The sequence below is a fragment of the Nelusetta ayraudi genome, unplaced genomic scaffold, assembly GCF_046127955.1.
Source record: "Nelusetta ayraudi isolate G7.1 ecotype Tasmania unplaced genomic scaffold, CSIRO-AGI_Nayr_v1 ptg000192l, whole genome shotgun sequence".
Taxonomy (NCBI): domain Eukaryota; kingdom Metazoa; phylum Chordata; class Actinopteri; order Tetraodontiformes; family Monacanthidae; genus Nelusetta; species Nelusetta ayraudi.
Genome location: NW_027466241.1, coordinates 1 through 27,949, shown reverse-complemented (window position 1 = coordinate 27,949; position 27,949 = coordinate 1). Strand labels below are relative to the sequence as shown.

Genomic DNA, 27,949 nt, shown 5'->3' with positions numbered 1-27,949 from the left:
ACTTAATAAACCCAAAACTGTGTCAGGAATGTGTAACTTGCCTCGGCCAACATGATGAATTTGTACTTGGGTGAAACGTTGAAGTTCAAACTCCTCTTTAGAATTATAAACCCGGTGCTGTTTACCAAAAAGTCCTCTGACGTCGGAACCTTAATTGAGATATTTAATACTATTATTATTGTTTGGAAAAAATCTGAAGCTGTAGGTTGAGCTGAAGCATTACTAAAATTCTGACTCCTTTCACTACAAATGTAGTTTTTATTGAGAAGCTCAGACATAGCAGGAAACATTAGCATCATTGAGCCTGACAGATTTATCCACTCTGTGGCTACAAATTATATAAATTATATTTATAACAAGCATGTCATTACAGATATTAGCTACACAGCTTTATTGCACAAGGATGAATGTAATTACAATCATATATGTCACTGTGTTGTATTCAGGGCTGATGTCCATGTCCTCAGCGGTGACTTTTAAAACCCAGTTGTCCACCTCTGTTGCCTGAACAATAAAGAAGAAAAGATAATTCATAAGAAAATAACAAAAATACTACAACTGACTCAATAGTTTATGAGTTGATGTGGATGTGGATGTTTTTGGCCTTCCTTTGTTGTTTTTTTTATGCACTTCAAGATGCTTTCGTGCTTTTTAAATAAAAGTTGATTGATGTTTAGGGCATGCCCTCTGTGTTGGCATTGGCTAAGATTCTTTACCTGAGCGAAATGATTGAAAAATTACTTGGATTTGAAAATGTAAGTCGCCTCCATTTTCGTAGTGTTGAAAATTGGGTGAAATTTTGATTTCTGAGTTGTTTGAACTATAAGACAACTAGATGTCTTATTTGAACTTACTTGTTGCAAATTGCCATTAGCTGCTAAACTTGAATGGCTACTGTCTAAAGCAAAAATCAGTCAGAAAAAAACAGGTATCAAGCAGTAAGTGGCCACAATGCAGAGGCCACAACTGAATATCCAGACGAAGTAAAGTTGAGTTTTAGAGAAAAGCATCGGAAATCTTCCAAAGACATGCCTCCTTCTCATCACCCGTTAATGTCTTCTCAAGATGTCGAAAAATTCCAGTGGCCTACCTCGGAGATGATGGCACTGTAAACCTCCTTTGTAAACACTGGACTTCTATCATTGGTGTCACTGACAGTAAGTGTCCTTCTGTTGATGAACTGCAGTGAAAATAGACACTCATGTGAAACAGTAGTAGTTTGTTAGTTAGTTTCGACCATCTTTTTCTGGTTGAACTTTACAACCCTGAGTGAAATCCCATCAGTGTTATCAGTGACACATCAGACTTCTTTTATCTTTAAACATTTTACCCACCTTTGAGTCTTGACAATTAATGTCGTAATACAATAGGCCACTAGTCTGAAAGACACATACACAGAGAATTTATGGTCTGCAAGAGACTGGTTCACAGCTTTAAATTTAGCTTTCTAAACATAGGTGCTTGTCAGGTAACTTACATTCTGTAATGTGTTAGCATCCAGCGGCTTCTTGGTGCAAATTGTTGCACTTGTTTCTCCAAATGTGAAGTTCAGCTCCAGGAACTGGCTTTGTTCTGGGAAGTAGTGGAAGTCCAGTACCAAATTGGTTCCTGCTGGGAACCCTGTCACCAATTCAACGACTCCTGCAACAACACAGCAACTGATTTTAGGACAGAACACCCGGCCGTAGAGTTTATTTTTTACTCAGGAAAAAAAGAGAACCTTTCTAAGGTTCATAAATGCATATATACACTCACCAGCCACTTTATTAGGTACACTTGTTCAATTGCTTTTTCAACACAAATAGCTAATCAGCCAGTCACACGGCATCAGCTGAATGTATTTAGGCAAGGAGACGTGATCAAGACAATTTGAAGTTCCAACTGAACATCAGAATGGGGAAAATTATTAAATCTAATTTTAAACAGGGCTTTTGAAACCTACCTTCAAAGCCTTCTTTCGCATAGCCCAGATGTTGGTGACTTTCTTTGCCACAATCTATCTCTGTAGTACCTTGGGGAGCAAAAAAACAAACTGCTGTTAAAGACTGTATTGGTCAGTGGCTGTCATAGCTGGTGAACCAGTGTTTACCTGTGACGCCATGCTGTTTGCTGTATTTTAGCTTTGTTGACAGAAAGACAGAGTCACATCACAGTTGTGTAACAATAGCAATAACACGTCTGTCATGTGATCGGCATTCACTTTGGATGGCAGCGGCAGAGCAGTCAGTCAATCAGTGTATTGACTGAACAACACACACACGGACACCCAAATGTTCATGAAAGCATACGATCAGATGCAGCCGCAAGTTAACACAGACGTCCATTAACTCAGTTTCTATGACATCAACTTGTAGCCCCGAGCAGGTTGATTCAACCTCTGTGTTCGGTCTGTATTGAGTGTCAACTCACCTATGGGTCCTGATGTAGCGCAGATACCGAGGGAAGCAACCAGCAGCAGGAGACCGACCCGAATCAAACCAGCGGGGCCCATATTGGTTGGAACGTCTTCTCCTCCAGGCCAGACGGCAGGCAATGTGAACCTCACCTGTGTGCTCGTCGCTCGTCAGCAATCCAGTTTTATGGGGAGCTGTAAAATATGACGTAACAGTAATGTTTTTTTTCAACTTTAGCTGACTCATGGTCAAATCAGACTTATACAGTATCCGCAGTTTAAGCACTCAATGAACACTGAACTCTAGCACAGATTTATGTATTCATCATTGTTTTTAGAAGTATTTTGAAGAAGCATTTACAGGGCGAGAAAGCAGAAATAGCCCAGTCTCAGCAAACAAACCCCAACGCACAGTGGAGGCAGGGAGTTAAATCATGCGGCATAATCAATAACTGCTGCTGCCATAGCTTCTTCCCCTGTTTACATAAAGACAGTGTTTTTTGAAACAGTGGTGGTTTGTCCGGCAGCAGTGATGTGTAGACTATGAAGGAATCCTTGTTGACACTGACTTGATTGTATAGAAGTAAGTTTATTCTAAAAGAAGTCAAGCATCACTCAGGCAACGGTCCACCTGAGCGAGGTCTCGTAGTTAATACGGACAACTCTAAAGTTACAGGCCCAACACCACATCATATATACAGATCTAATGAGTAGATGATCATTGTTTTGAGAGAACGCACACAACTGTATCAGAATACATAGGGTCAATGGTCACATGGGAAATGTTTGTATGGGGACGATCACGAAGGATGTTATGTATGGAGCTGCATACAAATCCTTTCTTCAGATTAACCTTTCTGCTAAGGGCGTGTTTTCATTGCCTCGCCTTGCCTCGCCAAGGTACGCCACGCCTCGGTACGATTGTGTTTTCATTGGCTCTGTGATCACGAGACCATGGGCAGAGTCGACACAGTAAAGCGAGACAATGTTTTCGTCAGTTCTGCGACACACAACAGCGCAGCAATGGACAACGTAGAGGTGCTCGGTCTGTGGTTGCTTTTTAATAAGAAAAAAATGGACGAAAGTCGAAGAATTCAGGAAAGACTCCGGGCGACGCCAGTCCGTGTGTACCCGTGCAATTCCATTTCCCGCTGAATTCTGTCTTCCGCTAGTGACGAAAAAGCGTGGACCTCGGAGTTTGTCAACGGCAAAAATCACTCAGCCATCGCCACAACTAAAACGCATGCCACCTACTAGAACCGCTACAAACAAGAAATGGCGGTTGGGTTTTCGCGCTGTTTTCGCGGAGAGTCGCTCTCACCTTTCCTTTGTCTCGCTTGGCCCCTCAACGATAGAGGTACAAAAACAGCACCCACTACAACCGTGTAGCGGCCAGTGCACACACCCTAACACCGTACCGTGGCGAGGCGAGGCAATGAAAACACGCCCTAACAGGAGGGTGACCCTTTAGTACAAACTGCTTAATTTACATATTCTACATGTTCTCCCTATTTCCTTATACAAAGCCTCCTAACGTTTGTCACAAGATGTTTCACACTCAAGCAAAACCTACCGTTTTCCACACTACTAAAAAAAAAAAAAAAAAAAAAAGCTGCACAGACAAGACAGTTTTCAAAAGTGTTAGTGTTCAGACGGATATCGCTGGAAACCACTGGAAAGGCTGCAGTACCGAGGCCAGCTCTTGTATGGCACTGTAAGCCACAGAACTCCTTGAAACAGAGACGAAGAGGACCCGGAGCGTTCGTATTAACCTCACATGGCATATCGACAGAAAGTAGTAGCTCGGAAAACTTTAGAGTCGCACAAGGACGATGGCGAAAAACACGTGACTTTTGAACACAGAGCCTCAAAGCTCCATGAGAACGTCAAAGTTCGCTGACATTTTGGTCAACCAGGTTCTCTGGCTCGGTATCCCAGTCAGCCCACCCATTGAAGAAAAAAAGAAAAAGCAGAATAACTAAAATGTAAGGAAGAATTTTGCACACTTTTTGTTGTGGTTATTTTTACACAATTCGCCATCGATTTAAGAGCACCGTGAGTTATTGCGTTAATGCCCACTGTTGTTTGCTGCTCACTGTGGGGGTGGAGGGGGTGGGCTTGTGACATCACTGTTTCCAACTAATGTTTCCACACTTTCCCTAATACAAATATACAAATGACGGCTTTGTATAAACATAAAGCTGAAACCATCAAGAATTTTAAACTTTTCAGTGAAATACGTCTCTCGTGTGCAGGGGATCCTTTGATTTAGGCAAAAAAAAAAAAAAAGAGAGAGAGAGAGATGGCGATGGGGGAGAAGCGAGACCTCGAGGCTCCACAACCTGGATCTCAGATCTCCACACGTCGACCAGCCACAGGGGAAGTTCCTGAATCCGGTCCGTTCCTGCCTGACTCCGCTAACACCGGCAGTGACGGCGAGCCAAGGTTTGAAATTCCTTCCTGCTGTCGGTGGTGCAGCGACGCTTGATTAGGCAGCCTGCAGTGATTCAGATGGCAGGTTCCAACCCACTGAACAACGTCAGTCAGGCAGTCAGGCAGTCAGTCAGTCAGTCAGACACACACACACACACACACACACACACACACACACACACACACACACACACACATAGCGAGAGTCGTTAACTAACTTTAACCCCTCTGACGAAAGTCTGAAAGTCATAAGGACTCAGAATTAAGTTGTTGTCACACTCAGACATCCCTGTGGAAACTAGACTTGACTAAAGGTGTAAGCATGAGTGTGGATGGTTGATAACACTGCCTGTCAGGGATAGGTTCGGCCCCTGCCACCCAGCAGTGCAGGATAAGCAGCTATTTAAAAAGAAAATGTTTGGATGGATGAAACATCTCAAAAGCAAATGTTGTGAGAGTTCTAAAGAAGACGATGTAAACAGAGGTTCGATGAACCACCCTGGTGTTGTCAGTAGATGGCAGTAGAGGCACGGTACCTAAACAAAGCTGCTGTGATAAAGCAAGGAAGAAGCTCAGTCCAGCAAGTGGATGACAGGCAGGAGAGGCAGAGTTCAGGTACCAGAAATCAGGTCCGTGAAAATGACCAGGACTCCTCACTCGTTGTTTCATGTTGCTGATGCAATCATGTAATCCCACTGGTTCAGTCTTGATTTAATGGGATGTGAGTTATTTGTTTGTTTTTGCCATTTCCATCACTCCCTGGCCAGAGGTCGCGTTAACTGGATATTTTCCTTCATTAATGTTTTTTTGTTTTTTTTACGGAAAAATCTGAAGACGTCGGTCATATTGACAAGTTGCAATTCACACCCCTGACCACTTGGTAACAATGAGCAGATTGCAATGTCAGTCAGTTTCTTATCGTGTCTCAGCGCTCTCTCTCGCTTCGCACTCTCACACACGCACACCTGACCTCAGCCAATTGCAGGTGTGTTGCCTTCACTGGACAACGTTCACCAACACCATTAACGTCAAATAAACACAGAGCAGAACACAAGAGAACACAGTTCAACCTACCGTTACAATACTAATAGGTTATTGTCTGTCTTAATTCATGACCTCGGTGGTTTCACTCAGAAGAAAAATGTTGCGGTAGTTGAGTATCAAAGGTTTCTTGTATGACGCACTAGCGGGCATAAAAGTCTAGCACGACCTCTGCCCTTGGCCTGAAGCCACACTGAAGTCATGCCGATGGTAGCTCCGCCCCTTCTGAACTCTGCCTGATCCTGCAGGAGGTAAGATGAGCCCTATTTTGCGTTTTTGTTCTGATCGCAGAGGCCAAAGTAAGAAAAATGCTTGACCAAGAAGTTTCACGGGTGAGATCTTGTCACAGGAATCTCCTGGCCACTGTGCTGGAGCTGCCAGTCATCAGCCGCCACTAATGAGTCACCTCAGCCGCCACCTGATAGGCAGTCGTGACCAGGTTCAGTGCGGCTCTCGTTCCTGGGTGGTGTCTACTGTGGAACTTTAATTTTCTGAAATAGAGAAATTTTAAAGAATTTTTGAGTCACATATTCACAGCAAGCAGCAGCTGTGAATTTGGAAAATTATTTGAAAAGCGAACAAAATTTAACTGGATCACCAACATTTTTTGATCCTTTCAGAATGTAACCGGACTAGTCAGAAAGGCCCCTTGAAAACGCCATAGGCTTTTATTTTTTGTTATTTATTTTTACTCAAAATCGGGCCGGAACTGGACAGTTTCAACCCATTTCCACACTGACAGTTGTTCCTTTTGAGTATTTTTGGCAAATGGACTTGTCGCCCCCTGCTGGCCAAATGATAGAATGCATGTTTTTCAACAGTTCTACATTGGCTTTGGGAGCCAGAATGTTTTCTCATCTTAAAGGTCCAGTGTGTAATATTTGGCTTGATTTATGAATTTCATATTGATAAAAGCTTACAACACTGCATATGAATAGGTTAATAAAAACTGTATAATCTCAGTCAAATAAAAGTCTTTTTTTTTTCCATTTGTTTTTCCTATACACACACACACACACACACATACATGTATATATCTTATATTTATATATGTATATATATATATATATATATATATGTATACTGTGTATATATATATATATATAAGTATGTATCGCTGCAACCTAAAATGTAACCTTGTGATGTCATCAACACTAATTTCCCATCATTCACTTCAGTACCTTAGAACCGCAAAAGGTTTTTTGCTATTTTGCAGTGTGACAGTAAAGGGGATCCAGCGGGCTGGGCGGCAGGCAGGGGAATCACTCAGCAATTCAGGCTGCCAGGACGGTCGCAAGGAATGCAGAGCTTCCCCGCCCCCCCCCCACTAACCTGCAGCTTCTTTCATCTCTTCTCACCAGGGCAGAAGGAGCTGGCCTCCCGCCTTCTGAGGGTGGAGCCACTTTTTGGGTTTGGCGCCATCGCTCGTGGTTTGTTTGTTGTGGCTGGCGCGGACGCCATGCGGGGGTTTAGCAAGATCCGCTTGGCCGACAACACAACAACAGCAGCAGCAGCGGAGGAAGAGGACGACTTTGATTGCATCGAAGTGATACTGGCCGATTGCTGGCGCGTTCCGAGGGAAAGCAAGGGGCCTTGTGGGAGCTGACCTGGGCCTGAACTCTGCTGTCTCGTCTGACCGTGAGACCGACTGTCAGCGGACCCAGGATGCTTCGGCACAAGTCTCAGCTCTGATCCGGCGTCACTGGTGGAAGGGGGGTGGCACTTGGCTCCTCCCTGGGATAATCAAGGCTGGTCACACACCCCAAACCCCCCCCGCCCCCTCCGCTTCTAGGCAACAGTCGCCGCTTCCCCCCTCTCATGCCAATCACTCTCCGGGCCGCCATCTGCCTGGAACGGCGCTGATAGAAGACGCCCTGAAGTGCTGGTGGCGGGCCAGGAGGCTGCCTGGGCGCTGATTAGTGGCTGATGGTGGTGGGATGGTGCTTTGCTATTTTATTCTTAATTTATCTTTTTTTTTTTTTACATCCTTCCTCCTCAGCAGCAGCTCGTTCTCGGATCGACGCGGCATCATGAGGAATAATGACAAACATCAGGATCGTCCGTGTAAAATCTAAACTAAAATGGCTGTCTGAGAGTCAAAGCACAGCAGAGCTGAACATTTTCTGATGAGAAAAAGCTGAACAAAAGCAAAACGCAGCTGTTTTCACACCCTTGATGTGGAATCGACGCGCGACTGCTGTCAGGTCAAAGCCGCGGCATCCATCTCCGTCTGTATGGAAAAAAAACCCTCTTCATTTGGCATCAAAAAACAATTTAAAAAAGCGGAACAAGGAAATTATCAAGACCTGAAATGATTCCACCAGACCGTCTCGTGACATCAGGGTTTTTGTTCGCAGAGGAACCAGGAAGGTCACGACCTTCTCCTTCTGGGTTTGATTTGCTTATTTACTGATTCTATCTTTTTACACATATGATATGAATTATCTGGAGCCCAAACCCTCCAAAAGTCAAGCTAGCATCTCAAAACTAAATTCTACATAACAATATTTATCATTGGTGCATGTCATTTAGGACACGTGAAATTGGCACCAACTTGTTGAAACAGGAATAACTGGTGGAGACACAAGTGACCATTTTCTCTCTTCCAATCCTCCTCAGCAGAACGAGGAAGTAGCTTCAGTTAGCGTGTCAGTGACTGAGCTGCACTGCTGCCTACTGACCAATGGAATTGGAGTTTCCTTTAAAAAAAAAAAAAAAAGAAGAATACTCCAAATGGCATTCCAACATTCCATGAAATAAAAATACAATAACATATCATGTGGCAATACACTTTTTTTGTGTTACAAACTCTTCCTTTTAATCCCTCTTGCCCAATCTAAACTCTTGGCTGTTAGTTGGACTTCCCATCGCAAATTCTAAATAGTTTTACAAACTGAGTTCCTGCTAACAAACAAACAAGAAACAACCACCATCCGCAGAGGAAACACAAAACGTCTCTGTAAACACATTTGCACCACCTCCTGTCACCTTGGCCCGAGATAATCCCAGACACGCCCTCCTCCTGTCTTCATGTCAGATTTTTGCATGACTGCCTCGCTCACCTTCTCCGCCTCCCCTGTGACTGAACTTTTCAACCCTTCAACTCTGCCCTCGTCCTCCAGGAGAGGGCCTGCAGAGCTCTGCATCTTTGTCTGTGCACGATGACCTCAGGGGGGGAAAAAACATGCCATCGTGTCACCTCTTGCCTGGCTGCGAGTCCTGCGGCCATGTTGGATCGGCATCAACATCAGAAGGAGAGTCATGTGACGTGTCACTGAGAGGAGTAGAAGTTCACGTCGACCACCTGATTGGACAGAATATCTCTTTAATTTCCACTGAAGTTAAATTAAATTAAATCAAATTAGAGCACCGCCAGGCTACCATGTCAGGTGATTTATGCCTGCTAGCTAATCCGTCCTCCAGTTTATTAGCATCTTCCAGCAACTTCACTGGTGGTTATGTCTTTTATCTAATGCTTTCTTTCATGGCTTGCTGATTTCCAGTCGGCTCTACCTTCCAACTGTATTCCATAGCTTTCTCACATGGTTATGTTTGGTACAACTTGCTGACATGCCTCACAGAGCTGTTGCAGCTTGCTAATGTTTTCAGATTACTCATAGCTACAGTGATTTTCATCACTCACATATGGAAGCTTTGCTGATGTTCGTTTTTTTTTTTCTATCTAACATGTCCCATTGCTTCCTGATGGCTAATTTTTGGTAGAGAATTTCACCTCACATTTAAGTCATGTTTTTCAAAACTCGACTGGTAGCTAGTTTGCTGAAAATCTGACCAGCTATCATCATCGAGCTAGTTTTCCATGTCAGGATAGCAATGTTTTGTAATTTTCTAGGCAGTAGGTCACGGTTCCCGAAATAGCCTGACATTGACTTTCCTGAAGTGTATAATGATATAATATAATACTGTGAAACTTTGAAAAGGTTTGAAATATGAAACTAAAATGATTTAGATGGAAAAAAAAAAAAGTCCCATTCACGTGTTTGCAGCCAACGTCAGTCTCATCCAAAAAATATGAGCAGCTTTTCCATGAGGGTCAAACTGCGGTTACTTTCCCCTGACGTGTCACGTCTTAATCTATTCTTGGGCAATCTGGAGAGAGAGAGAGAGAGAGAGAGAGTGTGTGTGTGTGTCTGTGCATGGGCGTGGAGGCCTGGCGCCACTCTGTCCGCTAACGCCACCTTGCCTCCTTGGGGCTACTCTGCTTCACTCTTGTCGCTTTTTGCTTCGTCTTTCTTCTCAGCCAGAAACAAGCCAACCGGCCCCCGGGGGTCTGGTGGGGCAGCGGCGAGGAGAAACTAGAGATTGGAGGAGTGGACTGCCACAGAAAGATGTTTGTAATCCAAAACTCAGAATTAGCGTGACGCAAATTGGTGTTGGATGCAATGCAGCCATGGCATAACGCGACATAGCCGCCAGCAAGAGCAATTAAAGTTGGACTGTTTACAGCGGATGGCTGTCAGCCCCTTCCACTGCACCCACTGTCTTACATAAAAACATGAAACGGTGGAATGTGCGCGCGCGCACACGCACGCACGCACACACCTTGGATTAAGGTGTTCAGCCATGGAACAGGTTTTGTTCGTCAGGAATATTTGACAGTTTGAGTGTTTTGTGGACACACGACACCAACAGTTTTAGCAAAACTGTGTGTGTGTGTGTGTGTGTGTGTGTGTGTGTGTGTGTTTGCAAAGTCAGGCCAAAACCAGTATCATTTACGTGAATAAAGTGAAAAATAATGCTCCAACACTGCCGTCCATGAGGTCAGATTGTGTGTGCATGAAAGACTTGTGATTGTTGGAAAGAGCTGAAACAACACTCAGGAGGTAAATGTTCTTTACTTCGTGTTTTGCCCTGTTGAGAACAATGTTTTCACTGACTATAACATATGATAGATAAAAAAATAATGGACCCTGACCCCAGTGGCTGAGTGCCAAGAAACAGATTTGAGAACCTCTTAGAAGTTCAACTAAATTCCAATTGAAGGAGCTCAACGTTGCTCTTTGCAGAACTAGCAGCGTGACGATATATAGAGTAGAAAGTGACATCACAGTGACATCATCACTCGAAACCAAACTGTGATTGGCCAGTTTTATCTTTCCTAACCCGATTTTGCACCGTGCTGCTGCACTGGAGGCTGCCAAGATCCTGCAGGGATCCGCTTTGTTTTGGCAGCCGTGCAGCACAGAACTGCGACACCTAGTGGTGGCAATGAAATTCCTTGGAGCCTCTATAACTAATTTGGTTAAGCGATGAAATTCGGTGCAGCGATCGGACGGACAGAAGCCAACTGGCCAAACACTTGTGCATGTAGGACTCTGATGGACGGTTTCCGTATCTTCCGCCGGCAGAATTGGAGGAAACAGGTTACCAGCAGGAAATTAACCCTGTTTAATGGGGGCCAGGCGGGTGGATGAAAGGCGGGGGATAAAGGATGGAGGCAGGCGGGGGTGGAGCCATGTATGATCTCGCTGCTCATCCTAATGAATACATAAAGGGGTATTCCGGAGCCCCTCGGTGTCGCACAGGATGGGGATCGTCTTTGTTCTTGTGCCGCAGACGGCCGTCACTGCAAGCAATCTGTCCCACTGCAGCCCGGCCCTGATAAGGAGACCCCTGGCCTCGCTGCTGGTGTCTGGTCCGGCAGGCTCCACGCCCCCCATACTCCCACCCCTCACTCCCTCTAATCCCCTTCAGATGAAAAAAAAGAAGAAAGTGCTATGATTATTTGCTGACCGGTGAAAGCGAGGGCGGAGATGGCGTTGTGTTCTTTGATTGTATAAGCGGTGGCCCTGATTTGACGTTGTTAATCACTTGGGGCCGATCGGCCTCGCCGCGTAATTGGAACAGCAACAAGCTTTCGTTCTCTTTTGCCGCTGGCATGGAAAAAAAACCTCTGAATAGGTGTGAAGAAGCCTGTGAGAAGGTTGCGAGGTGCCACCAGCACCACCAGTGCAAGAAGACAAAACATGCAAAAAAAAAAAAAAAAGAAGCAAAAAGCGACCCGATTAGGGCGCCCACGACCTGGGTGTCACCCGCCATGCAAATGAAAGCACGCAGGTCTGGTGGAGATAGTGCCACCACCACCACCACCACCACCACTCTAAGCTATGCAAAAATATTCCCAATTCCAATGAGGAGAAAAAAAATAATAAGATTTGAAAAGTAGGCAGAAGAGGAAGCAGAAGAAAATTATTACATTTGGCTTTGCTGGGCTGTATATTTAGGCTGTCTGGGCGGCGGCGGAGGGGATTTGTTACCGTCTGTCACCCCCTTCCTGGCATCATCTCCCTCTAATTAAAGTGTTTGTTGTCACCCTCAGATCTGGGGTGTGAAATCAAGTTAGCAGTTTATGTAAGAGCCGCACTGGAAATCAAACACTTTGTTATTCAGGAAGACGCTGACTTCAATCACTCCAAGCCGGGATGTATGTTCCCATTGTTGACTGCGCTATCTGCACGCTAAGCCAATTTTCTACTTAAGCCCCCCGCCCCCCAGCTTTTTTTTTTCCTAAGAAAAAAAAAAAAACGTTATTTGGTTCCCTATGTGGTCTTAATTCTTACCCCTCGCTGATAAGCTTGGTGGCGGCAGGCCGGGGAAAATATAGGCCCAATTATTGAGGGCTTTAAATTCCAAATCACTCTTTGGAGAACTGAGTGTGGGGATGGGAAGGAGGGAGGGAGGGGTTAATGGAACAGTAACCAGGGGGAAGTGTTTTTTTTTGGGGGGGGGGGTCCTCTGCTTCACCCCAAGTTCCTTCTAAGGAACCAGTCCGGCAGTGTTTAACGGCCTGAGACAGAAAAAGTTCCACAACACAGATCTTCCCCTAGGAGGCACCAGCAGATGAATCCACTGCAACCTTTTCCAACTACGTCACCATCAAAACTTCTGGGCTGGCGGCAGTTGAAGTCAAGAGTTGACGCTTGAAACCTTTTAATGACCTTTTTGCAGAACATCGTTCCAGAAGGTTCCTTCAACTAAAACCAAAGTTTGTTTGTTTGTTTGTTTGTTTACTGACTTTTTGACATTTTTTTTAAAAATCTTTTTGGAATCAGAGCCGTCTTCTTGGATACACTGAGTCAATGAATGACAGGATGATGCTCTGCCCTCTGGTGGCTGGTTGCGATACAGATAACAAATTACCCCCTTGCCCCCAATAACCCGAAGAACACCAGTGATACGCAGATGTTTGTTGAGACCTCAGCAGGAAGAGTTCAGGCGACACCAAGTTTTTTGTACAAAATGGTCGTTTGATTCTGTCGCTGTGGTGTTTCACTGCCAACTGACTCTCAAATGAATTCCTTAATTACTGACAATTTAGCTTAATTATTTATTTTATGGTGATTTGGTCCCGATCGCCTTGACTCACCAGTGTTCCCAGAAGGTAAACTAGGTTGTTCCCAGTTGGAGGAAGTGGAACTGTGGAACACTTTGGACTGCTACCGGTCAAAAAAGTACGACTAGTGTTTTTTTTTTTTTTGTTTGCTTGTTTTGTCTTGTTTTTCTTTGCTTGTTTTTTTTTTACCCATGATGCCTCTCACAGTGCACAATATTTCCACACGGCAACTTCCTCCGCGATGCTGCCGAGATTTGTTTTGAAAATCGCCGTCTCCTCAGGTGAGCAGGTCCAGCTGGAACCAGACCCAGCCAGGTGTGTCCTCCCTCCAAGATAAAACTTTGGCCCCACCAGCCGCTGGCCCCACCTGTAGGCCAGACTTCCAATGGGTGGGAGGGCCTGTGGGTGGGGGCTGGGGCAGGTGTGGCCTGATGTGGTCTCCGCGGAGAAGCTGGCAGGGATCGCAGCTATCCTCGCCCCTCCTCGGCACATGGCCCGCCTTTCCTCGGATCTGGTCCAAAGAGAAAACAGAAAAGGAAGAGACCGTCGTTCCTCGACCGCCTGGCGACTCCCTTAATTCCATTTTTGGCAGTGAGCGGACGACTGCTGCTGCTGCTGCTGCTGCTTCACTGTGGAGAGTCGAGCAGGAGGAAAAATTAACTTTGACTTTTACACAAGAAATAGATTCAGTTACTGTGTGTGTGTGTGTGTGTGTTTGTGTGTGTGTGTTCATTTGGTGACTAATTAAAGTGGAGGCTAAAGTGCAGCACCCCCCATCTTTAAAGATTTAAAGAGGCAGTGGGAGCTTTTTGTATTTTGACCCCTTCAAGCGTCTCTAAGTGTCGGGGTTGATGGGAGGCGGCGGCGTCTGAACACTGGCCCCGCCCTTCTTGTTTGACCCCCCCCCCCCCACACACACACACACTCCCTTTCTTCTGCCTCTCTGTCCTCCTGTTGTCTTCTCCTTCTTCTTCTTCTTCTTCTTCTTCTTCTTCTTCTTCTTCTACGATCCTCTTTCATGCTCTGCAAACTCGACTCCTCCTCCTCAATCTTCTCTCGGCTCAGCGGCTTCGTTCCGCCGCTGTTTTCCCCTCTGATGTGTTTTCAGGGGGGTCACATGGGAGGCGTCACCATCCTGCCTGCTCCACCGCAGTCGCCGTCCCCTCCTGCTGTTTTTTTATTTCTGCTTCTTTCATTTCTCGGGCTCCAGCAGACCCACGTACTCAGGATCAGCTCGTCTCCAAGTGTCCAAAACAGAAAAAAGGTCTTTCTGTGCTTTTAGGACAGATGGAGGCCAATTGTGGCCTGAATCCGGATCTCCTGAACTATTAAGTGCACCTCTGCATAATACAAAAAAATAATAATAAAGAAATTCTCCTTTAAAAAGATATTTCATTTATTTATTTATTTTGGACATAGATCAAATGTTTTGATAATTTTTACTTTTCCTCTTGTACATTCTATTTTGGCATACACAAGACTAACTTTCAGTTTCAAGTTAAATAAGCCGTCTAAAGTTAAGTGTAATAGAAGGGAGAGACCGCATTGTATTTCATGGCACAAGACTCAATTGAAAAAAACATCTGCGTAAACATGAGACAATTTAATATTTTTAAAACGCAGAGAGAGTGAAGTTTTCTTTTGTGCATTTGTTTGTTGGTTCTGACTTTTGTAATGCACGGGAACAAAGTATTTACTTCAATACTTCAGTTTTAGAATATATGAATGACTTTTTCAATGACTCCTATCTCTGTTCTGATATATGTACAATTGAGAAAGTGTCTCCTATCAAAGAAAAAATATAAAACATAATTTGATTTTAGAAGAAAATATGAAATATATTTAAATTTTAGACATTGGGCAACACCAAGAGAGGTATATGTAGAAAATCCAGACAGATACAAAACATAAACTTTTTTATAAAACAGGTTTATAAAAAATAAAATAAAAAAAAAGGTCATGTCTCAGTGCGGCAGGATCTGTAATACACTTATTTATCTGCTTTTAATTTAGCTTGACAATGTGCATCATTATTATTATTAGTATAATACAATAACGGATATTATCAATTTTTCTTCATCACAGTCAAAGTTCAGGAGTTAACACAAATTGTAAGCTGACTTTTCACATTTTATTTTAATTGGAATTCAAGTTGGAATTCAAAATTACTTTTGACTATTTAGTTTTCTTACAGTACAGCAATCTGCACAGTCAGTATTAAATGCAGGTATTTAGAAAAAAGAACATGTCTTTAAATTCTGATGTAAAGGGGGAAAAACACCCAGTGCTATCCACTGTGTGCCGACGGCAGGGGGAAAAAAAAATAAAAAACAGATAGATGACGACGAATGAACAACTAATTTCTCCCTCGTCAAATGTTCCACAGCTGTAAGGTCCGGACGCCGTCACACTCCTCTAAACGGATTTTGTTTAACAGAGATCTCATCTAGATTGGCTCTGCGACGCACCGTCTTTGTTTTATAATTTGCTCCTAATCGCCTTCCCTCTCCTGCCTAATGCCTCGCCGCTGCTCAGATAAAAAGCCTCATTGTGAGCCCCTAAAGCCCTTAAATAAATAAGATTAGTGCACATATCCAATGTTACATTTGTGAACAAGGCGAGCGCTATCAGACGAGCGAGCCACGTTGTCTGCATCAGCTCCCATCACCTAAACGGGCGGACAGAACCGCTCAAGTTTTGTTTGTTTGTTTGTCTGTTTGTTTTTTGTGTTTTTTTGGTGTTGTTGATATGTTGTTGTCGATGTCCAAACTGTATTTTTACGCCAGGACACATGCTAGTTCGCTGTGCTGTAACTTTGACTGGGTGTCCCTTGCGAAATTACAGCGTGGCAAGCTAGCAGGTGTCCCGGGGCTACCGCTAGAAGGTGTCCTGATGACCACTCACGCTAAAGGCTACCTACAATTGATGGTACTTGTTTGTCAAAAACACCTTTAAAACCTTATTGTCTAGGGAGGCGAGGCCACTAGGGTGCGAGTAAAGGTTGAAATCTTTCTGATGCATTTTGGATTGTTTTTTTTGTTTTTTTTTTGAGGAATATGGTCTAGCTGAGATTCCAAAAACAGCAACACCCTTGTAGAAGAGATCCCGATCTCAGTGGGTCGTTTTCCGTTTTAATAAAGGTGAACAATAGAATAGCAGAAAAACAACCTTGCTAAAGGGGCCATGGGTCCTTCCAAACTCTGGCTCCTCTCGAAGCACTAGCATTTGTTTACGCTCGGCTAGCTTTAATCCCGTAGTTTTCTTGTGAGGTGCGGGCCTGTCAGTCAAAGCGGTAACAGCAGTACTGAAGGTCAACTTAAGCAGCCGGCACCCATTCACAAGCACCAACTCGTTACCGCAGCTCCAGAAATAGATTCCACAACAAACAAACAGGCAGGGATGCCTCCTCAGGTGAGGCACAATTAGCCACAAACAGTCTTCAGAGTGATCGGATAACAATGCAAATGCAAAAAAAAAGAACAAGCCCCCCACTCCCACCTGCTAATTCTTGTGTGTGAGATCATACTCTTCTACTGTTACGTGTACCTATTGTAATTGTCCAAAATAATACTGACACAATAATGTTTTGGCAGAAGCACAAGTGACAAGTTCAGTTTAAAAATTTTAATCACAAAGAAGCATCTGGACACAGCCAGCTACTAGCATTCAATCAAAGCTAACCGAAGGCTATGGGTTACATTAGGGATTTCTTTCAAACAAGTACTTGAGGGCGGTCTTTTGAAATTTGTGTAAAACCAAAAACAGGCCGTGAATCCTGAACTTTATGAACTAATTCCCTGTTTTGTCCAGTTTTACCTTGTTAGGCAGTAAATTAGCAACAGGTAATGTTTGGCTATGTTTTTTCCCCACCCCAGATATGTTGCAGAGTCTTTTTTCACGAGTGCTTCCTGATTCCCAGGCAAATCCCGCAAGTTTCTTTCCCCGTTGTTGCTGAAAACACGGGGAGAATTCTGACACCACTGTCTTGAATTTCCTCAACGCTGGCGAGTTTCCAGTCGGAGGCTCAGCTTGGTGTCGCCTGATGCTTTTCTGTTAAGTGAAGGCCGGCAAGTCTGGGAGACTTGTAAATACTTTTGTGGCAAACGAAACTTTAGGACATAATTAATCGAAAAAATGGTGACTGTATCTACAACCTTAAAAAACTCTGTTCTGTTTGAATGTGGGTCGCTCATACGATACTTTACTATGGCACAACACACATTAGGTGTACATGTATGTGAAAATATGCATAAAACGTGTCTACATTAGGCTTCAGTCACAGTCCAAAAACTCATTTAACAAATGGAAATTGCAAATTTTTCCACTTAAAAAAAAAAAAAAAAGAAAAAGCGAGTCAGATTCCAGCCACTCAGAGAATCGCGTCACCTGAGTTTCTATTGTTTTGTCAGGGATCAAAACGTGCCGGGGCAGCTTCTTTTTTTTCTTATTTTTTTTTTTCCATTAGCGGCGGAGCTGTCGGCGGCAGAGACGCATTCCTCCGCGCCACTTGACGGGGATTCCCTGGAAGGCAGCGGCTCTCTTTTCTCCTTCTCCTCTCCGCCGCCTCTTCAAGTGTTAATCCTCGGGAAACTTCCACCCATAGCGGCTCGTTTGAAGCGAGCCACTGGCTGTCCAACTAAGTACGGCCCCCAGTCATCTGAATCATTAGATTAGGCTTAGCCAGCAACCCAGGCCTCCCCCCCAACCCTCGCTCGGCCCCCCCACCACCAACAAAGAGATTCCCCCGTTTGTTTCAAGGAGCGACTCGGCTTCAAGAAGCAAGAGGTTCTTGGAGATCGCCGACATCAAACACTCTCCACTTTCTTCACATGCTGCTGCTGCACACAAAAACACATCGAGTTAGCGGAGAGTGCCGCCCGTCCTGGAGGGGCGGGGACATGTTTCGCTTTGAGAAAGAGAGCCTGGCAAGAGGAGGAAATGGCAGGAGGAAAGGCCGATGTTAAGACATTTCCTTCTTTGACCCGACATCGAGTCTCAGCTGATGAGCCTTCTTTGGTCTTTGCTAGCTGTGCTAGCCAGTAGGAAAAGAACCTTGTCTCTTTTCCTGGCCGGTCAAACTCTGAACGGAAACGATTCACACTGGACCTTTTCAAGATGGATATGAACGCAGAATTCAAGATTGTGTATTGCAGAGGTGAACTTAAAAAATGACAACAAAAAAATGGCAGATGCTGGTTGGTCCGGTCGTATTGTGACGATAAAAACAATTCAGACTGCAGATTCCAGTGCGAATCGGGAAGAATTCAGGTCTCGTTTACACGGTCAGGTTTCCTCTTAGTCATTTAGTCTTTCCATCTTAACAAAGTCGCTGTTTTCAGAGGTTGAAATCGCATGTTTTGGAAACCGAGTTCCTGTCTGGGAATGTTTGAAAAAGCAGTCACCAGCTGTTTGTTCAAAATGTTTTTTTTGGAAACAGCGATGTCCATGCGAGTTTGTGCATTTCTTCTCTGGTCTTCATGAATACAGCAGTCAGTCCTGGCATAAGTACTGCAGTGGTTTTAGACATTTTCAGCGTTAAAGATTTTTGGAGGTGACTTTATTTGTACAAAGATTTTTTTGAGTGGTTGAGAACTTTAGACTTGTCTATCGGCTTGTGTAAAATGAATTTATATCACAAAAACAAACAAAAAAACATCCAAAGCTGGAAGTTTAACACAAAAGTTAAAAGATATTCTTTTAATGACAAACACAATTCTGTGTGGGCTAAAAAAACAGCTAAGTAGCCTAAAACATTCCAATTTCTAGCGAAAAGTAAATAAACTTTTATTCCCGTACGTTAAAAAATAAGGCTTTTGGAATGTGAGCGGGAACGGCATCAAAGCGCATGGTTTTGTCTCGTGCATCATCTAAATCTGCCTCCTCTGAAGACGAGCATCATTGTGTGGAAACGTGGTGCTGATCGGAATATTCATGCTGCCGGGGAGGTTGGCGGGGGCTTGGGGAGCGTTGTTGTCTCCAGATTGGCTCCTTAAACAGCCGAGGAGCCATTTTGTGCGGGAGGAGTCCCGGACATGTCGGGGCTGTTGACAGTCTGTGCTCGGGATTAACGGGCCAGAGGCGAGGCAGCCCCTAATCCCTCACTATATCCTAATCTATTTAGCCGCCGTGCAAAAAGGGATTTCCATAGCAAACTATACACACACAGAGAGATGCTGGAAGGGCTTGAAAAATCACAAATCATCATTTGGCTTCTTCCCCCCTTCATTGTGTTTGTGTGTGTGTGTGTGTGTGTGTGTGTGTGTGTGTGTGTGTGTGTGTGTGTGTGTGTGCGTGCTGTTTATTTGTTTTTTATTTGTTGTTTTTTTCATTCCATAGAGCCACCGACGCTACAGTGCAACTTTTATCAGAGGACAGAGGAGACTATGTCCACGCAGAAACCACCTGGACACCAACAGAGGGCTAATAAATCTTTTTTTTTTTTTTTTGGAAGTTTAAGGGCCCATTATTTACAGCATCCCATTATTCATTTACTCATTCCATTACTTACTGAATCCCTTGGCACCGAGTCGTTACTGGTTAGTGATTGACATCAAAATCTTCCCTACTGCTGGACCATAGCTACCATTAGCCTACCTGGATCCACTGGAACAACTGTTGGCATGTTTACATACTGTTTCAAATATCACATAACCAGCAATAACAATTTATTTGAAGCATATTTGTTCTCATAATCGTCTCCGTGTGGTTACAATAGCGGTTTTAGCACTCTGGCAGTCTCGGAGCTAAACTGCTTTGAAGCCTGAAACTAAAAATCCCAGAAATTCAATAAGGCGACAGGCCCTGTTTGTTGACCCCACAGAGGAAGTGAAGAAAATCTCCAGGACTCTTCCAGGGTTTTGGCTGCATCAGCGGCTCCTAGTTGTCGTCCTCGCTGAGGACCGCAGGAACTGGCGACACTTTGTTGGCCTCTGAAGAACCCCCGAAAGTCTCACTGGGACAATGGGTATACATTTCCCCTCAAAGACAATACAGCTCTTCTGAAAAAGAAGCCAGAAAACAGAGCTGGAGTCGCTCACAAAGATGAGGAATCAGAAGTTCAAGGTCCCAGCGGCAAAGGGGATAACAAGACATCTCCAGCAGCTGTTCTTCTGAATAAGCCGTTGTGATTGCCTCAACGCGGTTCTTCGTGCTAATGTGCTAAATCCCCTGGGCCGGTGTTTGCACGCGGCTGCCATGCACGGTGCCGGTGGGGCCCAGCAGGATGCCGAGTGGGCAAACACCACGTCCCGGACGCCGTGTTTGCCGACAAACTGTTTGTTCAGCTGCCGGAGGGACGGCTGTGCGGAAGTGGGCCGGTGGTTAATTAAAATCGTGATTCGTCCCTTTTTCCCGTGGATCAAATGAGTTGTATGTTGCTGTCGGAAGGAGGCGGGCAAACAGAGGGGACGCCAGTGTACATGTTTGCGGAGTGGCCCGACTTGGCGTGGCAGGCAGTGGCGAAGGTGGGGTGGGGTCTGAATATTGATCACTTTGCTTCTGCTCCGGAGAGCCGCTCCTGGAGCTGGAATTGGAACTTCTGTCGATTCTTTTCTCTTCAAAAACGGGAGAATTCTGTCAATTATAAGTCCAAATATTTAAGGGTTTGGGTTAGAGATGTGAATTTTGAGTGTTGAGAGTGTAAAAACAGATCCTCAGCTGTTCAAGAAGTGCTTTTTAATTTTGTATTTTATTGTTATTGTTTGTGTGTTGGAATGTAAAAGTTCTCAATAGTTTCTTCAAGGATCTTCTGTCACGTGATTGCCGTCATCACTTGTCGGTGGTGCGAGAAGAGGACAACTTTTACCGCTTCATCTTCATGGCAGATCCAGTTAGTGACATTGTGTCTTGTCTAAAGAAACGTGGTTTTATATCATCCGGTTTTGCTGACAGGCCAAGACAAACCAACGCGTTTCACGTAGCTGCCGCATTGCAAATCACCAAGAACAATTGCAAATTTCAGTTTAAATCGTGAAATGAAATTCTAAAGGTTGGTTTAAAATGTTCTTTTTACCACATAATCAATGGCGCTGCATTAGCTTTTTAGCTCAGAGGCAAATGTGAAAATATTTCCCCCCGTTTGTTTGCACTAAACAAGTTTAAATGCATTTAGTGGCTAAAGGCTAGCTAACCTTGCCAAGCTGGGGACGACAACTTGTTTAAAAAAAAAAAAAGCCTCTAACAAATGTCACGTTTGCTCAGAAAATACACTAATTCTCTGCTGGAGAATCCACTAATTTGTATGATACAGTTGAAAATATTAAAATCAATCCTGCGAGTCGCTAGACAGGCGAGACACTGTTTATACTGGGCAGCTTCCAAGCATAAGTGTGTGAACAGAGCCAGAACTTCACCAGACAAATAAAGGGCTCTGTTTGTAAAATGAATCAATCAAAACGTGATCGCATAACGAATGCCTTGGTCGACAGCCAAAGCGGGGCACTGGATCAAACACATCAAAGCCGCCTCTTGTAGTCAGTGATAAGAAGAAATGTTTGTGTGACTGTAATTAGCTAGTAAAAGAGAAAAACAGTTTCTGTGGACCAACAGTGTTTTAACAAGACTTTATTATAAAGACACGAACGTACACCTTTCAGAAAAATTTCAATGCAATACTGACATTTCGTGTCTCATTCACATTGTGGTTGTTTAATCTTTTTTTGTTAATTAAATTTTATTTTATTTTATTTCTTTCGAGCCCATAAAACAAAGAAGTCGAACCTTTCACATTACAAAGAAGTGCTGCAATTCACTCTCCAAACAGCCACATCCACACCAACCAACCGGATTCAAGTTTACAAGTCAGGAGGAGTTGTGGGGGCTAAGGGGAAAGGTCAGATTCAGAGAAGTGAAGAGCATCAACCTGAAATTAAAGCAGCAGCAGCATCAAGTTTTTCTTTTGTTTTTGTTGTTGATAGAAAGTCTTAGAAAAGTTCGAAAGTCCATACGTTTTTCTCCTTGTCCGTCTTCATAATGTTACCAATAATGATAATAAAAAAAAAGCTTTTTGTTCCCGTCTTAATCCGGATGAAAGTGGACTTCTTCATTGATTGGTGGATGTCACCAAATAATTTCAACATTCGAGGCCTTCAGCAGAGGCAATGCGGGGGTCAGTGTGATGATGTTCTGGAGTGGATAAAAAAATAATTCCGCTGACCAGGCTGGAGCTCAAACTCCCGTTTCAAATGTCCATGCCGGGATCTTCAGAGAGAGAAGGACTCAGAGAAAAAGGAGCAGGAGGAGGAGGAGGAAGGGGAGGAGACTTGAAGGGGTGGAGCAGTCACAGCACCTGGAAGCGCCAGGAGGCCTGGTCCTTGTAGTCCAAACAGTCGGAGGCGTTGAAGTTGAGCTTCCAGGCCGCCGCCGCTGCTGCTGTCGGCTCTTTGTAATCCAGACAGTCGGTGGAGTTGAAGGGGAGGCCGGGGCCGCTGTAGGCCTGGTGGTGGTGGTGGTGCGACGGGTGGTGGTGGTGGTGTGACGGGTGGTGGGGGTGGTGCGACGGGTGGTGGGCGGTGCCCGACGCCTGGCCGATGTGATGGGTGTGCGGGTGTCCTGACATGGAGCCGCCCGTCATGGGGCTGAGCTGATGGTGCGGGTGGTGGTGGGAGTGGGGGGGGTGAGAGTGGTGGGGGTGGGAGTGCACGGGCGCCAGGTAGGAGCCGCACTCCACCCCGCCAAAGTAAGAGCCCGACGCCGAGGATGGATAGCCCTGGCTGTACGCTGCGGCGGCAGCCGCCGCTGCTGCCTGGCTGTAGGACACCGGGTAGGAGGGCGTGGCGCCGGCTGCGCTCCCAGCCCCGGAGGAGGAGGATGAGGAGGACGACGACACTGAACGCTGCATGCAGGAGGCGCTGGTGGGGGCGGCCGGGTCGGGCAGCGTTGGCGGGGCCGGCGCCGGGGAGATGGGCGCCGGGCTCCAGATGGACGAAACCGGAGCGGTGACGGAGGTGGAGGAGCTGATCAGGCCGGCGGCGCAGAGGTTGGAGGAGATGGAGGAGGAGGGGGCGGAGCCTGAGGAGGAGGAGGAGGCGGAGGAAGAGGAGATGGACACGGCCGGTGGGGTGAACTGGCCGCTGCTCTCCGAGCCGGTGCTCTCCCTGGCCGGGGACGACTTCTTCTTCATGGGCTTGGACTTGGCGCTGCTGCTGCTGCTCTGCTGCTGCTGCCGACACTTGGCCCGCCGATTCTTGAACCAGACCTGTGGAGGTGGGCGGGGACAAGGCAGGCAGAGGTCAGCATACACACACATACACACAAATACGCACAAATACGATGCTCTGACCTTTGACCTCTACTGCAGACCCGCCCAGTTAAAGAACTGCAGTTGATTAAAAGGTGGGTGGGAAAACTGATCTGAGAAGGTCACAGTCTTGGAAAACTGCTATCACAAAGTTTAGTTTTTTTGTCCTGAGAAAAGTTTTTTTCACTTTTCACTTTTTTCACTTTTTTCAAGTTTCTTTCACTCCAAATGTTTCGGCAGGACATAGGGTTAAATCTGCTGTTCTGTGGAGACCTCGAAGTTTTTCTCTTCCCTTTTTTTGGGTATTCGTTCATGCAAGGCTGCTCCACTGGAGTCCATGAAGGAAAAAAAACAACAGTGTGCAGCAGGATGGGATCAGCTCCAGAGGAACTGCACTGTGAACTCTGGCTGAACTGTAAAGCAGCAACTCAGGTCTAATTCACGAAGAAGAAGAAGAAGAAGAAGAAGAAGAAGAAGAAGAAGAAGAAGAAGAAGAAGACTAGATCGATTCAACTTCAGCAGGTATTGTGAAACAGCCCCTCACGCGGTGGGTGTGGGGTTGGGGAGTGGCGAGTGAAGGGGATGGGGGACGCGGGAGGGGAATGGGGGCGGGAGGTGGTTGGCTGACCGACTGACCTGCACTCTGGACTCCGGCAGGTTGATCTTGAGCGCCACCTCCTCACGCATGAAGATGTCCGGGTAGCGCGTCTTAGCGAACAGCGACTCCAGGATGTCCAGCTGCGTGCGCGTGAAAGTGGTGCGCTCGCGGCGCTGCTTCCGCGGGTTCCCTGTGGACGGGTGCAAAAAAAAAAAGTCATCATTCAGCATTTGTGAAGTTAGGTGTTTTTTTTTTTTTTTTTTTTTTTTTTAATGATTCTTTATTCTCTTCAATTATAAATTGAAGTCTTTCGATATATTTGAATTAACTCAAAAGTGACGTGACAAATAATTAGCATAATAATAATTTATTGGGGAAAGTTTCAGTGATGTTCGTGATGTCACACAGGTATAATACACACACACACACACACACACACACACACACACACACACACACACCTTAGTTAAATATATTGCATTTGGTCATTTCTGCGGATTTAATTCTTCAACTTTCAAATTCAATACATTTCCCCTCAGCCCGCCTTTAACTTAAACCTCTCCACCGGGAAGTATTGTTGGGAAGAGTTGGCTGTGTCCGGTGGTTTTGTTTGTAGAAAAACTCCACTTAATTGTCTCACTTAAACTTTTTTTTTTTTTTGAAAGGTTCAATAAAAATTAGATTATATGCCTGAGTAAAAAAATAACAAATAAATACATTTTTAAAAAAATCGCATGAAACATCGCGCTTTAATTCTTAACGTTTACGGGAAGAAAAGCCACATTTTATTATTCGCTTTAATCGAGTTCTAAACGAAGCTGCTAAACGCAGTTTCACGCACGCCAGAGAGTTTCGAGCTCCGTATCAGGATGATTCCGGAATAGTGTTAAAAACGAATAATTTGGATGTTTGTTTGTTTTTGTTTTGTTTTGTTTTGTTTTTTGTCTAAAATAGATCCCTCCACCGAGTTCCGGCCCGTACCGGGGTATCCCACTGACGGGTGCAGCAGGTCCATGGCGGCTCCGCTCAGGCCCAGTCCGTTCATGCCGTACGGGGCCTGTTTGAGGTAAGACATCATGCTCGGAGCGCAGCGGGGAGACCGGAGTCTGGACGGCCGGAATAGGTGCACCTTCTCCCCGGCAACCAGGTGCTGGTTCGGCCGCTGTACAACAGAGAGGGTTGGGACATTTATTACTAATACAAATGGAATCATCTCGTCACAGTCATTTGATAATTTCAATATACATGACTTGAAACTCAAATTGAACGGTTTAGAGCCATAAAAGTATTTGTTGCACATATACAGACGAAGAATTCTGGTAATTTAAATAATTGAGAATCTGACTTTAGCCTGACGTAGCCTACGACTACATGACACGTTTGCAGTTTTACAGGTTGCAAACATAGCCATATTCATAATGTTTTTAAATTTATCATTTCATTCAATGTGTGTTTGAAACGAAAACTTTTTTGTTTGACCTGTTCTTTTTTGTGAAAAACAGTCAAATCAACATAGTTCCAAAAGTGGGAGCAGGAGTCGTTTCGTTCCAAACGCCGTATTTCGTCAAGAAATTATATAATACAAATATAAAATAAATAAAATAAATGGCTCATTTTCACAGGGCAAAACATTTTTAACTGTTGCTCAAACACAGACTTCTGTTTACTCCCCTCCCTCCGCGGCCTTCACGTAGCCTCGTTATCACGCACATCATGATCACCATGATCATCACCACCAATGTTTTTTTTAATTAACTCAATATAGCGAGCAATTAAATTGACCTGCGAGGAAAAAGCAGGCCTCTGCCAGGATGTCACAGTTTCATTAAAACAGCTTTTAATTTCAAACGAGTAAAGTATTTTGAAAACGACGTGATTAAATTAGAAGCCATGCTGTCCAGTTTTTTCTTTTTAAATAAGCATTTTTCTGTTGTCGCACGTAATAACATATATATATATATATGTATATATTATAAAACACGTTTTATGGATGCATTCGATGATATCACATATTTAGAGAATAACCTTAGATAATTTAAATCTTAATTCCTTCTCTTTTGGCTACAGCCTTGATAAACCAGCCGATAATGAGTCGCTGTTGGCGGCCATGTATTTAGATAAGAATTTCCATAAACCCCCCGGGGTCCGTTCAGCAGGTAAATGCTCAAATTGGGGACCAGCAGCAGCAGCAGCAGCAGCAGCAGCAGAAGCTCCATGCACTGTGAAAAGGGTCCGTGGGCCTCCTGGTGAACCCCAACTTTGCTCCTCATTTCCATAACCGCAGGAAGGAGTACCGCGAAGTGAATGTAAAAAACAAAACAACAACGGGTGCTAATGAACCGCATTAGAATTCAGATGAGCTCGACACAAGATAAAGCTCACCTGAACAATCAGACCCATTTTTTTTTTTTTTTTAAACTGACTTTATGTGCCTTTAATTTAGGAACATTACGGCCCGTCAGTTCCGCTTGACCTGCTGCGGGTTTGTTCAAAGACATTCGTTTCGTTTTCTATGTATTTGGGGTTGGAAAAAAAAAAATCCGTTGTATATGTTATTGTTATGCTGAAATTGATTTTATATGTATGTCTTTATATGGCTTAAATTATGGTAGTTGATTCTGAATGGGCTAAATTAAAGTTGTCTGGCAGATGTTTTCGCCATGTCAAGAACAACACGAAATTCATGCAAACAACTTTGACAACTAACAAAAAAAAAAAAAAAAAAAAAAAAAAAAAACACACACACACAAATCGAATAATGACGGATTCTCACCTCTTTCCGATCCCTTCACAAAAATCCTCTTAAATGTCAATAAATGAGATCCACAGTTTGAGAAACATCCACATCCACGGAAAGACAGGGGAAAAAAAGTTTATTTTTATGGCCCAAAAAGGAAAAATAAAATGCGACTACCAGCTCCCCGTGCTCTTTTAGAACTATAGCTCTGTCATGATGACCCCGGATGGTGAATTTTATAATTACTATTTTAAAAACAAAATTAGTCTTTCAAGCCGTCGCGTCCCACTTTCCTCTGCCGGTGTTGACGGATGGGGATTGATGCTCGACTCCGAGGCCCGCGCCTCTATGAGTCCAGGAAGCACGTTGCTGTCGCTCCGACGAGCCAATCGCAGCGGCGCTGCGGGTTCCGGTAGCGCGGCGCTCAACCAATTGGCGTGCGAGATCGGTAGCCGTGAGGTCCTCCTCCCGGCTGGCAGACGTGACGTGACGACGTGTCGGTCGGAGAGAGTCGACGGAGAAAGCGGCACGGCAGCGGTGGAACGCTGCGGTTGTTGGTGCCGAATGTTTCAGGGCCTCCAATCAAGTGAATAATCAGGAATGGTTGGGATTTTTTTTTCTTTACCCCTTTTGTTAACACCCTTCCTTGGGTAAGCACGTCATCATATGGTTTCTGTTTGGAATGAGGGCCCAGTAAAAGAGCGCCACTGCGGCCCTCTCGAGCTAGCTTATAACACTGAGCTAGCATAAAAAGTCAAACTTGTGATTCGGTGATATGTGGTAGGTGAAAAGTTACGTTCATTTTGAAGTCGCGCTGTGTAAGTACGGTTTACACAGCGCACAAGTCAACCTTTGATTCGGGAAGTCTGTTGGATTTGATAATCCACAGGGACCGTTGTTTAACTATAATAGTGGTCTGTAATCAAAGGTTTGTTGAAGCTCAACTGCTCAGTTTGTATGAAATCGGGCCCTCCTCACCTGGTCTAAATGGAATAGAATATATTTATACAGGTCAGATTTTTATTTTTATTTATTTTTTTTACATTTCTGACATTAGCAATTTAATTTCATTCAGGCCTTTATATCTGATTTTGCAACTCAACATAGACATTTTTTTTTAAAATCACGAGCAATGCAAAATACAAGTTCTACTTCTG

The 27,949-nt window shown here is 44.5% G+C and overlaps 2 protein-coding genes across 3 annotated transcripts; both read right to left on the bottom strand.

Moving 5' to 3' along the window:
* Positions 1–2: 2 nt before the first annotated feature.
* LOC142881390 (protocadherin Fat 3-like) lies at positions 3–2,579 on the bottom strand. Its single transcript, XM_076015664.1, has 7 exons — positions 2,410–2,579; positions 1,943–2,011; positions 1,478–1,641; positions 1,335–1,379; positions 1,091–1,180; positions 418–504; positions 3–149 (listed from the first exon to the last, which is right to left on the bottom strand). Exons 1-7 carry the CDS (start codon positions 2,489–2,491, stop codon positions 3–5), a joined length of 684 nt encoding a protein of 227 aa, XP_075871779.1. The 5' UTR covers positions 2,492–2,579.
* Positions 2,580–21,766: 19,187 nt separating this feature from the next.
* Positions 21,767–27,340, bottom strand: LOC142881380 (homeobox protein OTX1 B-like). 2 transcript variants are annotated; one of them, XM_076015654.1, is made up of 4 exons: positions 26,829–27,340; positions 25,037–25,217; positions 24,094–24,245; positions 21,767–23,415 (listed from the first exon to the last, which is right to left on the bottom strand). In XM_076015654.1, exons 2-4 carry the CDS (start codon positions 25,131–25,133, stop codon positions 22,498–22,500), a joined length of 1,167 nt encoding a protein of 388 aa, XP_075871769.1. In that variant the 5' UTR covers positions 25,134–25,217; positions 26,829–27,340; the 3' UTR covers positions 21,767–22,497. The 2 variants fall into 2 exon arrangements, with proteins under 2 accessions (XP_075871769.1, XP_075871770.1); XM_076015655.1 differs by lacking the exon at positions 26,829–27,340 and adding an exon at positions 26,081–26,437.
* Positions 27,341–27,949: the final 609 nt, after the last annotated feature.